The 14935-nt window shown below is 39.2% G+C and overlaps 1 protein-coding gene across 1 annotated transcript in view; it reads left to right on the top strand.

The window, feature by feature from the left end:
* Positions 1–518: 518 nt before the first annotated feature.
* Positions 519–14935, top strand: part of ghrh (growth hormone releasing hormone) — an 89836-nt gene continuing 75419 nt past the window's right edge. The window contains 2 exon segments of the mRNA NM_001080092.1: positions 519–637; positions 1200–1284. Coding sequence (NP_001073561.1) covers positions 631–637; positions 1200–1284 — 92 coding nt within the window. The 5' untranslated portion in view covers positions 519–630.

Here is a 14935-nt window from a genome sequence, read left to right as displayed (position 1 = left end):
CCAAAAACATGCGGGTTAAGTAAATTGGGCAAGCTAAATTATCCGTAATGTATGAGTATGAATGAATATGTATGGATGCTTCCTAGCGATGGGTTGGAGCTGAAAGGGCATTCGCTGTGTAAAACATATGCTGGATAAGTTGGCGGTTCATTCTGCTTTTTCAACCCCAGAATAATAAAGGGACTAAGCCAAAAACAAAATGAATGAATGAATGAATTAATACATTTATTGTAATTTGTAAAGCTTCGGTTACTAGAAAGAAAACTGATTAGCCATAAAGTAGCCAACACAAGGTGTAGACTCTTATTTCAGAACTATATACATCAAGAACAATTCACTTTATAATGGCTATGCCAGTTACAAAGAAAGATCCATTAAATAAATAAATAAAAAACAACACATGTAGTGCACACGCTCTATAAAGCTGCAGAATTGAATGAGGCTGTGTAAATGGCTTGAAAAAGAAAGGGAGAAAGGGGGTGGGGAATATAAATTGAGAGAGATAATACAAAATGCCTAACTCACTACAATCACCAACAGTAGAGGCTGGGAATAAAATCAAATCCTCAGTGAGAGAAACATCTTGTTTCCGTCACATTTGTTACAAACCTGGACCAGAAATCTTTGATCATGCAAGGTAAATCATAAATTTTTTCTTCTTTAGCATTTAGCTTTATAGTTAGAAAACATTTTAGGTTTGAAATTAAAATGTCAAAGTAAATGTACTTTTTTTTTCTGCAACATAGGTTTATCTTCAGTAAGCATATAGCTCTTTAGGGAATAAATGAGAAAAAGAAACGTTTGTCATATCATGCAGTAGGTTATTGATATCTATTTACTCTTTTTAGTCCCTTTGGTAATGTTTTTTTTTTTTTTTTGCATAAAATAATGTAAAATTATCAATTTACATGACAATAAGAACAAGATGAAATAATTTTTTTATGCACGTCCAAAACCTCCAAATTACAAAATGTTTTTTTTTATTATTTATTTGTTTATATATATATTTTTTTTACATTTGCTAAAGTAGTTATGTGATTATAGAAGATAGTCATGCTTAAAGAGCATAATTATTATACTGACTGCGTAGGCTACATGGAAGAACAGTCTATACAAGTGTGTAAATAAATGAATAAAATAACATAAAATACAGGTATAAGTTCAGTTGATAAGAATCATATTATGAACTGTGTTTCTAGTGGGAGTAATTCAGAGAACTGCCTTGCTAGTGCTCTGCTGCTTGTTACTATCAGCATCATCTTCCCCAGTCTACCCAGCACTGAAGTAAGTCAGACACTATCATTTTATATTTCTTAATTAAGGGTTTTTAAATTCAATACTTTTTTGGTGTTGTGTAAGATGTAATATTTTCTTGCAGATACACTGACCTTGTTCTAAAGTGTGAGAATAAGCCTAACGACTACTACAGCTACACATTTCAAATATCTTTTACAACACTAAAATTACTTGTATTCGATACTGTACAGAATACTTGATTCCAATTACATTATATAAATGATCCAGTGCAATTTTCTGCAGCATATTGTGTTTATTTGCAGCAAACATTTACATTATGTATAATTACAAATATACATTCAATGTCAAATTACTAATTTATCATCCAAAAATGTATTATAGAAAATCATTTTCATGGCATTCAGAATGTCTCAGAACATTGGCTGTTCTCGTTGGAATAAGATACATTCACAATGCATGACTCATTTTTACACTAATATGGTTATACACCTCTATACAGAGACATGGGTATACATTAGAGTGCAACAATTATTACCAAAGAATAAATTGAAACTGAAATTCCTGTGAGTTGCTTCTAAACATGTTCAAAATCTCTTACATCAGCCTAATCAACAGAGCCTGAGTTTTGTCAATTTTGTTTACTGGGATCAGGTTCTCATTATGAACTACTAACACTGGGCATCTCGGAGTCCACAACTTTTTCATATAAGTAATTACATGGAAATTTATCACACTGAATACATTTTTATTATATTACAAATTGTTAACACATTAAAATTGAATTTTAAATGAACATAAATGAATCATAAAGATTTTTAAATAAAATTAAATCATAATCATCTCTAACATTAAAGAAGATCAAGGTGCAATAGATTGAAGAATTAAGAATTGCTTTATCTGAAAAATTTAAGTTCTTTACTGAATTCACTATAGCAAAAAAGGAAGAAATAAAAACACCATCACAGTGATACTGTATTTTCAGATGCTTAAAGTCAGAGGAAACATGTAAAACAGACCGCTAAAAAAATACACACACAGATCAGTTTTGATTGATTTTTTTTTTAAGTATTATTTATACAAACTTTTTTGGGATTTGATAAAAAAAGAGGTCTTATGTGGCAGACACACCAGTCATGGCTTGCATGAATAGATTGCGCTATTTGCTCTAAATTAGATGCGTAAGCATTATGAGTTTCCTTTCTTCATTTGCACATCTAATTTGCTTGATTTCCTTCTGTCACATGTGAAATTCCCTTTACAATAGATGCAGTAGGGGCTCTCTGCCTGATAAATCCTGTTTTGTTGTTAAATGGCAAAAATATATTTTATCAAGAGAGTTTCTGTGCTTTATGTGCTTTAGGAAAGCTGAAAAACATGGTAGATTCATTCGGCGCTGTGTCTGGGTCCATCAGGGGCCTGTTTCAGAAAGGAGGTTAAGTGAAAACTCAGAGTATTTTAACCCTGAAATGAGAGAAACTCTGGGTTTTCCGTTTCAAAATGGCAGGTTTGTTAAACTAGAGAAAGCGGGGTAAGTCAAGCCTGTTTCTAAAAGAGAGGTAACTTTAACTCAGAGTCAGTTACTGTGGTAACTTATTCTGTGAACCTAACCTGGTCATAAGCAGGTTTTAGTCTCTGAACTTAGAGTTTCTGTCGGTCTCCTCCCCTTTTTTAAAGACGAAGCGGTATTTCTCGCTATAGCCTTACATTTCCCACCTATTTTAATGCTTATTTTGGATATGTGCATAAAAACGATTGATAGAAACGTCATGATGCACATAACTTTTTAAAATATGCATAAAAACACACGCATAATTGAGCAGGATAAACTTTTATTCGATAGAAAATAAACACATAAACTACGATGTACACACTTTTACTGAACAAATTACAGTATGTACATTAAAAAAAGGTCATGATCATATGATGATGAAAACGTGTGTTAATGGACAATCCAGCAGGCTGAGCACACTGTATTACGTCTTAAATATTGTTTTAGTCATTCTAAAATGCCTTAACTGTTTCAGTATTAGTGTATATTATTAATTACCTCCAAGCGTCTGGGGCGTGTCAAGAGTCTCCGTGTCTCATGGCTTCAGATGCCCCCACGTGTTCGTTGTGTTTCTGCATTGTCTTCTGACATCGAGGCACAAGTACATTAATTAAATAAAGAAATAATTGACGCAGCTAATTCTACCACAGTAAATTCTGTTTTTACTTTTGATATTTGGTGCCAGTTTAATCAGGAAGTGACAATTTTTTTCTCTTTGACTCGTTAGATGGAATCTCTGCTTTATTTGCATCTTTTATGCAATATTCCAGTTTTGCACATAAAATTATGTAATATATTTGGATGGAAACATAGCTATAGCCTACATTTTAGTCACACACAGAAGAACTGTACGAGAATGGCTTGTCCTTTTTTAATAAACAATTAAATTAAATTCACCTTCGACATGTACTGTAACTAGATTAATGGGATTATTATTCTTTCTAAAAAATATTTTTAGTACTGCTTACCTTCTAAATGTTATATCAAACTCTATCACTTAATCAATAAAAAAGGCAGACACACAAGTGCACTGTTAAATCAATTAAAACGGATAAATGTGTATAAAAGTTTAGAAAAAAAGTATAAACGTCATACATTACATTACTTATTTTATTATACTTAAAAAGTGAAATTAAGCATTAACTTGAGCAGCTGTTTTCCCAAGCTAACTGTCTCTGCTTCACTGATGGTTGCTTCTTTTCAAATATATATGTTCATATATTTGCTATTACTTTGCATGAGAACATCAAGTTCAGCTGGAGAAAGAAATGGTGATCTCTTTTATAAGATATTGCCATAGTCACTCGTAATATCTGCGCTCCATTGATAATGCCTTTTTATAGTCACGGTGCGTGCGCTTAACTCTGAGTTGGTCTACTCGAAGTTGATTGACCCAACTCAGATTAGCTGTTCTGGAATCGAAAACTCAGATTTTTTATTCTCTCGGTAAATCAACTCAGAGTTCAAGTTTAAACTCAGAGTTGGTTGAACCTCAGTTCTGAAACAGGCCTCAGGTCCTTCAAAGCTTTACCCAGCTCTGTGATTTCATCAACTCCTCTAGAAGCTGTGCTTGGATGACGGACGGTTTCAGCGGTACTTCCGACTAAACCGGTCTCAGTTTGATGAGCTGTTGTCCTGTGTCGGCAGGAGGATTTTCTCTCAGGACATCAACTATAGGCGCTACATCATAATTATGCCCCTACTAGAGCAAACTCCTGATTGGAAGTTCAGATTTTTCAACTGGAGAAATAAAGTGGAGGAACTATGATATCACCTTGTAGGCTAATTGGGTGCAAGTATAAAACTTGTTCCCTCTATAAAATCCCCATAGGATTTTTCCATAGGATTTTCGAAGATTGCACATAATAAGCTCTGTGTTCAAACACAGTTCATTACACTTACATGTTTTGTCCAACTGGATAATCCTAACACAAAAGTATAACTTTTATCACTTTTGAATTTTAAATGCAAATGCAATAACTGAAATAACTAACATAAGGCTATAAAATGACTACACTGACTTCAGGGCAATCGCTTGTTGTTACGTTAGCACCACCCTGCTTCAGACCACTTTTCAAGCTTATTTTTAGAAATAAGGTGTATTGGCAAAGATTTACTCTCTCGATTTACTATAATCCACACTATATATTATAAACAAATACAAATACTCAAAAAAAAAAACAACACATTTGTATATAAACCTTCATGCATTTTGGATAGTTTTCCCGAGGGAAATTATTTTTTTTACATTACAGTTGTTGTAAAAGTTTTAAAACACATACTTTATGTTTTTATAAATGTGCCTATGTAATATTATCATAATACATGTTTAAATTAGTATATCGTGTGTGTGTGTGTAAACAGCCCACTTACCTTAGTAATAGCTACAGAAATGAGGGACAAGTCTATCAAGTCTATCAGGTTTCCATCATTGACAAAGAACCACATTCAATATTTGTTTTGCCAGGAAGTACAGCGAAAAGCAGCCCATAAAGAAAAAAAAATGAAAAATCTTTTGATTTATGTTTATGTGAAATGTTAAAATGTTAATAAATATTTACATATTTTTACAGATTTATTCACATATTTGCCTTACTGCACTGATAATATCTTCACAAAATAGTTTTATTGAAATAAATGAAGTAAAGGCATTATCTACACACAATATAAATGCCCACTAAGAACAATTTTACAAACTAAAAATATGATTTATAAAAATACCTAACCAAATAACAGACAAATCCAAATGCCCAACGCAAGCTGTAAGCAGGCTGCTTTCTAGACCATTTCAGTTCAATAATGTGTCGACATCGCCTGTAGTCTTATTTAGCATCTTGTTTCAACCGTCTTTTTAAAGAAGCGGAACCGTTTTTAACAATCATGAGTGAGATGTAACTTGTGTGTTTTATGTCGCAGAATAAAACGTGAAGTATATTGAGATTGTTGCAGCCACAAACCTTATTTAAGTGATTTAACCAGAATCCTTTCCAAAAAACCTATTGACTTTGGGATAAGAGAACCAAAACTGCTAAACTGTCCTGAAAAAAACCTGCTTAAACCAGCCTTAGATGGTTGGCTGCTTTTGCCCGGTTTCAAGCTATTTCCAGTCTGGTTTTAGCTGGTCATGCTGAAAAATGACCACCCAGGAAGGAGGCAACATTCTCACGACCTTGTGCAACGTTCCATAAAAGGTCCCTAAAGGTAATGAAAGTCCAGAACTTTTACAGAACATTAGGGATGTTCTCAAAACGTTCTCTTTTAGTCGTAAAAAACGTTCCAAGTGTGACTTTAGGGGGACGTTCTGTTTTGGTCCTGCTATGGTTACATAATGACATTACAAAGAGAACAATTCTAACATTAACAGACATTTTCACATGGTCCTCCTTTAGTAATATAATAAAGTTTCCAGTATGACTTAAGGAGGACATTCTGTTTTGGTCATTCTATGGTCATATAATAACGTTACAAGAGAACCTTTCTGACATTAACATAACGTTTCCACATGGTCCTCCTTTAGTCATATAATATTGTTTCCAATATGACTTAACGAGGACGTTCTGTTTTGGTCATTCTATGGTCATATAATAACGCTACAAAGAGAAAATTTCTAACATTAACAGAACGTTTTCACATGGCCCTCCTTTAGTCATATAATAACGAGCTTGACCAGCCTGATTAAGCTGGACATTGTTGGTTTTGGCTGGGCTCCCTGCCTGGCAAGGCTGGTCAAGCTGTTTCAGCCTGACCAGCTAAGACTAGACGGGAAATGGCTGGAAACCAGCCTGGAAGTGGCCAAAACTCCTCTAAAACCAGCCTGGTTGACCAGCTAAAACCAGCCAACCAGCCTAGGCTGGTTTAAGCTGTTTTTTTTAGTAGGTTCACGAGTTCACACTTGCATTCGTTTAAGTATAAAGCATATTTGGTGTGCTGTCCGGGGGGAGGGCTCTGAGCTCGAGGAGACACCCCAACTCGAGTTATTCCCCTTATAAGGAAACAGTTGGGATTCGAACGAAGTATCTAGCCCGGCCCCAGAACGCTCCCCCCGGGAATGTAATGCAAGAGGTGAGGTGACGGGGTGGTGGAGGGATGCTAAAGTCGTGAGATGCTGCAGGTAAGACAGCTTTGGTATATATAGGCGTTGCTCAGAAACTGATTTGATGATGGGATAATTGTCAATGACGTATTCGATACTGAAACTTCTGCGCATGCTCCTCCCGAAATTTGTTTACAAACATCACTTCACGAGTTCACACTTGCATTCGTTTAAGTATAAAGCATATTTGGCGTGCTGTCCGGGGGGAGGGCTCTGAGCTCGAGGAGACACCCCAACTCGAGTTATTCCCCTTATAAGGAAACAAAGAGGAGTTGGGATTCGAGCGAAGTATCTAGCCCGGCCCCAGAACGCTCCCCAAAAAACGCTATTTGTTACAGGACAGCAGCCAGACAATGTGCAAGCCCCCCAAAATTTGCTGATCTTAAAAATTTGGAGGGGTGCTGTTGAGTTATAAGGTATGTAATTCGGGAGGAAGCAGTTGCTGTGTTGATAGTGGTGCATGATGAATGTCTCTAGCAAGAGTGTCTGCTCCCACAGGAGATGGGCGTCTTCCATGGGAGTCGTCACTGCATTAGCAATGGTGTGTGTTAAAGTATGCATCCCCGTAATAGCTGTCACTGTGCTGACAGTGGTGTATGATGAGGTATGAGTCTCTCATAGGAGTGGTCACTGCGCTTGCAGTGGTGCATAATAAGGTGTACCTCTCCCGTAGGAGCAGTCACTGCGCTTGCAGTGGTGCATATTAAGGTGTACGTCTCCCGTAGGAGCAGTCACTGCACTTGCAGTGGTGCATAGTTATGAGGTGTACGTCTCCCGTAGGAGCGGTCACTGCGCTTGCAGTGGTGCATAATTATAAGGTGTACGTCTCCCGTAGGAGCAGTCACTGCGCTTGCAGTGGTGCATAATAAGGTGTACGTCTCCCATAGGAGCAGTCACTGCACTTGCAGTGGTGCATAGTTATGAGGTGTACGTCTCCCGTAGGAGCGGTCACTGTACTAACAGTGGTGCATAATAGTAAGGTGTGTGTCTCCTGTATGAAGTATGAGTGGTCACTGCCCTAGAGGCAGTGTGTAATAAGGTGTACGTCTCCCGTAGGAGCAGTCACTGCGCTTGCAGTGGTGCGTAATTATAAGATGTGCGTCTCCCGTAGGAGCAGTCACTGCACTTGCAGTGGTGCATAATTATGAGGTGTACGTCTCCCGTAGGAGCGGTCACTGTACTAACAGTGGTGCATGATAATAAGGTGTGTGTCTCCTGTATGGGGTATGAGTGGTCGCTGCCTTAGCGGCAGTGTGTAATAAGGTGTACGTCTCCCGTAGGAACAGTCACTGCGCTTGCAGTGGTTTATAATTATAAGGTGTACGTCTCCCATAGGAGCGGTCACTGCACTTGCGGTGATACATAATTATAAGGTGTACGTCTCCCGTAGGAGCGGTCACTGTACTAACAGTAGTGCATAATAATGAGGTGTGTGTCTCCTGTATGAGGTATGAGTGGTCACTGCCCTAGTGGCAGTGTGTAATAAGGTGTGCGTCTCCCGTAGGAGCAGTCACTGCACTTGCAGTGGTGCATAATTATGAGGTGTGCATTTCCCGTAGGAGCAGTCACTGCGCTTGCAGTGGTGCATAATTATAAGGTGTCCGTCTCCGGTAGGAGCGGTCACTGCATTAGCGGTGGTGCATAATAAGATATGCGTCTCCCGTAGGAGTGGTCACTGCACTAGCAGTAGTGTGTAATCAAGTGTGTGTCTCCCGTAGGAGCGGTCACTGCACTTGCAGTGGTGCATAATAAGGTGTACGTCTCCAGTGGGAGCGGTCACTACACTTGTAGTGGTGCATAATAATAAGGTGGGCTTCCCCCGTGGGAGCGGTCGCAGGACTAGCAGTGATGCTTGATGAGGTGTACGTCTCTAGTGGGAGCTGTCACTGCACTTGCGGTGGCACATAATAGTAAGGTGTGCTTCTCCCATAGGAGCAGTCACTGTGCTTGCAGTTTTTTCTTAATAATAGGGTGTGTGTCTCCCGTATGAGAAATTACTGCCCTAGCAGCAGTGTGTAATCAGGTGTGCGTCTCTTGTAGGAGCGGTCACTGCACTTGCAGTGGTGCGTAATTTTAATGTGTGCGTTCCCCGTCGGAGCGGTCACTGCGCTAGCAGTGGTGCATGATAAAAAGGTGTGTGTCTCCTGTAGGAGAGGTCACTGCACTAGCAGTAATATGTAATAAGGTGTGCATCTCCCGTAGAATTGGTCACTGCGCTTGCAGTAGTGCATAATGATAAGGAGTGTGACTACGGTGGGAGCGGTAACTACGCTTGCAATAGTAAAAAATGATAAGGTGTGCGACTCCTGTAGGGGCAGTCACTGCGCTTGCAATAATACAAAATAAGGTGTGAGACTCCTGTAGGAGCGGTAGCTGCGCTTGCAGTGGTGCATGATAAATAAGGTGTGCTTCTCCCATAGGAGCAGTCACTGCGCTTGCAGTGGTGCATGATAAATAAGGTGTGCATCTCCAGTGAGAGCGGTCACTGCGCTAGCAGTGGTGCATAATAATGAAGTGTACGTCTACCGTAGGAGCAGTCACTGCGCTTGCAGTGGAGCGTAATAGGGCGTGTGTCTAGAGTGGAAGCAGCCACTGTGCTTGAAGTAGTACGTAATAGGGTGTGCGTCCCCAGTGAGAGCGGTCGCTGTGCAGCAGCAACCTTATAATAGAACTCCTTGAAGGGGTTAATGACCAGGGTTAGGAAAGGTTTAGGGGTTGAAATGGTAAAAAGGGGGCAACGATAGCGCATTTCCACTGACTTTTCGGTTTAATTTCTGTGGAAAACTTAATTGATAAGATTAAAGGAACTTAAGGTAGTGCGAGTAGCATTGAGTAGTACCCGAAGTTTTGAATGGAGTTCCATGGTTTATACTGAGTGCAATTGCGACTTGAATCGCTGTGAAAATAGTTGGGGTAAGCTAATCATGGGATTCTGGATGATTTCTGAGCTAAAGTTGCTTATCAGCTTGGTGTTATTATTACTTCATAATTACTTATCAAATTTATTTAAGCAATTTATTTTATAGACGCGTGTTGTCTATGTAAACGTTAATAATGTACTTAAGTTTATACATGTTAAGTACCTAGACGATGAATCTAAGGAATATAGTCTATACGTGGCCCAGGATCACAGGTGGGAGGAAAAGAGAAGAGGGGCTGCCGGCGTTAGTGACGTCAACGGAGGCAGCCTCACGCTGGCACTTACGTCGGGGCCTGACAGAAAATTAGGGACTAGAGCCGTTTGCGGAGGCGTGCTCACGCTACTGATGACCCTAGAATCACAGGTGGGAGGAAAAGAGAAGAGGGGCTGCCGGCGTTAGTGACGTCAGCGGAGGCAGCCTCACGCTGGCACTTACGTCGGGGCCCGACAGAAAGTTGGGGACTAGGGCCGTTTGCGGAGGCGTGCTCACGCTACTGATGACCATAGGATCACAGGTGGAAGGAAAAGAGAAGAGAGGGGAGCTACCAGTGCTAGTGACATCAGCGGAGGCAGCCTAACGCTGGAACTTGCGTCGGGGCCTGAAGAAAGTTGGGGGCTAGAGCCGATTGCGGAGGCGTGATCGCGCTACTGATGGCCCTAGGATCACAGGTGGAAGGAAAAGAGATAAGAGAAGGGGCTGCTGGCGTTGGTGACATCAGCGGAGGCAGCCTCACGCTGGAACTTGCATCAGGGCCTGAACAAACCTGGTTAATCTGCAAGCGGCATGAAGGAAGAATCCACTTGTTAAGTGGTGACCTGTTGGTGACGTATGTAATACTGTTTCCGGGTCCAAGCCGCCACTCATTTGAGTTGAGAAATTTATTCGTTTATGATCACTTTAAATTCTTATCACACAATAAAGTTAATTTTATACAAAATCAGTGTACCCAAGCATTGCTTGCTGCATAACAATTACCAAAAACAATAAGCAATTTATAAAAATTAATCACTTTCTGCCCGTCAGATATAAGGTGTGGACGTATGTATAGGGTATATGCTGAGCTACTGCTGTTCCCATGCTGATACACTTCCAGTGACCTGTTATTGTGAACTTTTTTCCATTTTGTACAGTTCCTTATACAGCATCGATGTTGTAATGTCATTAAAATACATTCAGTTAAATAAACTTTAGCATTTATTTGGTTGCTCAAGCGTAAAATGAGACAGAAGCTGTTTACTCGCACGCGCTCGTCAGAAACGGCAGGCTAACGCATAAGCTCCATTAAACACACTGGGGTAAAATAAATGCTCATATTATAAAGATATGGCGATATCACTCAGCTAGTGGAGATCGCTCATTTTTAAAGAAAACAGACTTAAAACGCACTGGCTTTTGCATTGGCATTCAATTCGCCGGAAGCGCTTAACCCAGGTTACTGGCAAATTAAGAGTCCTATTAGCATGCTTCGGCATATACACCATTGTGATAGTGATTTCGAAAGTAATAAATTGCTTTGTAAACATTATAATTAACATTTCATGAGTCTCCCCATGCAGTAAGTTGAGAAATTATTTGTTTATGATTAATTTTAAACATATTACACGATAAGTTAGTTTTATACAAAGTCATGTTGTACACAATCATTTTTGGGCTTGCTGCATAACAAATGCCAAACATTTTTAACAATTTATAAAATTAATCACTTGCATCATGTATGAGGCATAGACATATATATTGTGATCATGATTTTCGAAAGTAATAAATCGCTTTGTAAACGTTATAATTACCATTTCATGGGTCTCCCCATGCAGTTGAATAGAGCGCTTGGACCCGGAAGCCACTTCGCGTGACGTCACACTCACGAGCGGACAGGCTTGCTATTCCTAAATTTGGCGCGCCGAGAGTAGTGATTGCGGGCGCTACTAAGGCCCCGTTTACACTAATGCGTTTTAGTTTGAAAACGCATAAGTTTTGCTACGGTTACGCCATCTGTCCACACTACGCCGGAGTTCTCGAGCGCCAAAAACGGAGCGTTTCGAAAACGCTGGAGAGGCAGTTTTCATTCTGAAACGCTGCTGCTCCGTCTCAGTGTGGATAATGGAAAACGGAGACATCTGAAAACAGAGGCGGGGCTGCAGACATTCGCCTCTCTGATTGGGGCTTTTCCTCAATATTAAGTAGCCTACACACACAGTTCAGTCCTGCATTCTCTCCGTGTAAGTTCAGACGCGGATCGTTTTCATTCTAAAACGCCGTTTTAAAACTAAAACGCACTAGTGTAAACAGGGCCTAAGTGGAAATGTTCCGTGCGTGGGGGGTGGATGAGGCCGTAGCGGAGACGTGCTCACGCTGTCATGGCGAATTGGCCGATAGTGGTGCTTCGCCTGTAGAGCGGTGGCCTGGCACTCGCTTGATCTGGGCCGGTGGTTCACAACTGGGGAGCGGCTCAGGTTTGTTGCCGGTGTCTGGAAGAGCGGTGGCGTGGCGGGCCTAAGTTAAGACCGCGGACTCTGTTGATATGCTCTGCCGAGTGCTGATGCGCTAGACGTCGGCTTGGAGTTCGCAAGAGGAGTCGTGTCATCCTCATGAAAATTTGCTGTTTGGACAAGGCTACAGCGATTGGATGTGCCAATGCTAAAGTCGTGAGATGCTGCAGGTAAGACAGCTTTGGTATATATAGGCGTTGCTCAGAACGCCTCTTAAAATTCAAAAGCAAACATGTAAAACGTGTCTTCGATGTTAATCGTGCTCAAGAATGAGCATTATAATTGTAATGTAGCGTGTAACTGCTTCATTCTGGGTTTGAAAAAAAACACTCGTCTCTGGGAATCGATTCCTGTCTTCGAATCAATTCCAGCACTAGGTCCATTGAGAATCGAGCACTCCCTAATCCCTAAGCAATGGCACTCAATCTGGCTGTCAACAAAACTGCTCATGCGGCTGTTTTCGCCAATTTCAGGTAAGTTTCGTCCCTAATAGCACTTGAATATTACATACAACTGTTCTCGACTCTTTTCTTACTGGTAATTGACATTTTTCTGTTGAATATTTTTTTATAGAAATGGTTAGACTCTCGAAAAAGTCTGTTAGCGCCTTAGCATAGGTAACGCTACTGTTAGGCTAACGTACTGAGCACTTGTTTATAAAAGTTTTAGCTCAAAGTTTTAGGTCAAAACCAAATTTAAACCCCTTGTGAAAAAACTGTTTAAACTAGCCAACCAGGGGTCCGTTCTTCGTACGTGGATTACTCAGTTAGCTGGATTTGGATATTGACGATTTGACACGATCCAGGATCGTTTCGTTCTTCAAAGCTGATCCGAGAGTTGTTGTCATGGCAACAGTTCTGCTAGGTCAAACCAGGGGTCCGTTCTTCGTACCTCGCTTAAATGATCTAAAATTATTTGGCAGATCCTGGATCTTTTAATCTTGATAACTTATCTCTTGTTAATTTGGTTCTTCAAACAAGTTCGCGGATCAGATTAGAATGTCTGGATGAACTCATCTGAGATCGCTGTGTGTGTTATGAAGGACAGATCTATCGATCCTCGAAATCATGATCAGCAATGCAACGATTGGCTGACGGCACAGCAGCGTAATGACATCATCTGATTAATATTCAATTATCTATGTGAGCAAAATTACATCAAATTAGCAGTAAACGGTTTGTTAAATATGACACGCAAGAACTTTACACATTTGTTGTGAGCTGCAGGCTTTACTCTTTCATTTGTCAAGACAAGAGTATTCATCATGTATTTCAATGCAAATTAATGTATTTAGTTCTACATTTAGAAAAGATTTTCTTCATAGCCGTTTTTATAATCGGTGTAAAGAAAAACTGGTTGTTTACGAAAGCATTTTCATATTGGTAAAGGTGTCTGCAACTTTTGTGAAGCATCAAATCACTGGCATATTAACTATCAAAATATGTTTATGACTGCATAAATGTATTATTGCTTGAAAAAAAAGTCACATATTGTGCATTTCTATTATACACAATTTGTACTAAAGCGATCTAAAAAGTTCAAATCACTAAGTTTTCTCTTTGCACCAGATGGCAGTCTTTGTACTTTCATTTCGAGGGTGCAGATTGCATAAGTTTTATTAATATGTATAACTTTATTTATTTTATTAATGACTATAACTTTATATATATAGTTAAAAAATATGTATCATTTTCCCAAGTGTATATAACTACTACTGTAAGAAAATATCAGAATTCGGAACATACTTTCTGTATTATCTTTGCTTGAACTAAGCCGATCTAATCCTGTTTATGTGAATTGAACCTGCTTCCGATCAGGTTTGACCTAGCACAACTGTTGCCATGACAACAACTCTCGGATCAGCTTTGAAGAACGAAACGATAGAGAGAGTAATATCCGGTGGCATGTGTCAAAAAGTTTGATTGATGACCGCCACGCCCCTTTTAGGGCGTGGCTTCCGGTGTAAACCCCGCCCCTTTCCGTTAATTAGATTCTTATCAGTTGAATTAAATTAATAATTCCGGTAATCAGATTCTTATCAGTTGAATTAAATTAATAATTCCGGTAATTAGATTCTTATCATTTTAATTAAATTAATAATTCCGGTAATTAGATTCTTATCAATTGAATAAAATTAATAATTCCGTTATTATTACATTAATATGAGATATTTTAATATTATGAAATAGATTATAATGAAATAAATTATATCAACAGTTATTAAAACTATATTATTAACTATTATACAGTATTATATTTTAATTGTTGTAATAAATTCAATTATTATAATTATACAATATTATATTGTCATTATTGTTTTAAATTATGTTATTATAAATAAATTATATTTATAATTATAATAAACTAAGGTGTATGCACCGCTGTGTTGCCTTTGCTCTGTTATGGTCAGAACTGCGTGTCTGTGTATGTGTGTGCGTCTCTCCGGCTCGGGTGTGGGTGTGTCGAGAGGCTCTGGCTGTACCTGCATGGGTGTATGTGTGCGGGAAATTTGAACCGGTTGAAGCGTGCTTGAGAAAGATAAAAGACATCTGATGACTTTTACAGCCTATGCGTGTATCTGATAAGCGAACATTATGACATCGGTTGTTAAATAAACGCAAACGTCCGT

This window comes from Danio rerio, chromosome 11 (genome assembly GCF_049306965.1).
Source record: "Danio rerio strain Tuebingen ecotype United States chromosome 11, GRCz12tu, whole genome shotgun sequence".
In the NCBI taxonomy this organism is placed as follows: Eukaryota; Metazoa; Chordata; class Actinopteri; order Cypriniformes; family Danionidae; genus Danio; species Danio rerio.
The sequence above is the reverse complement of the archived record's forward strand: the minus strand, read 5'-3'. Positions and strand labels throughout refer to the sequence as shown.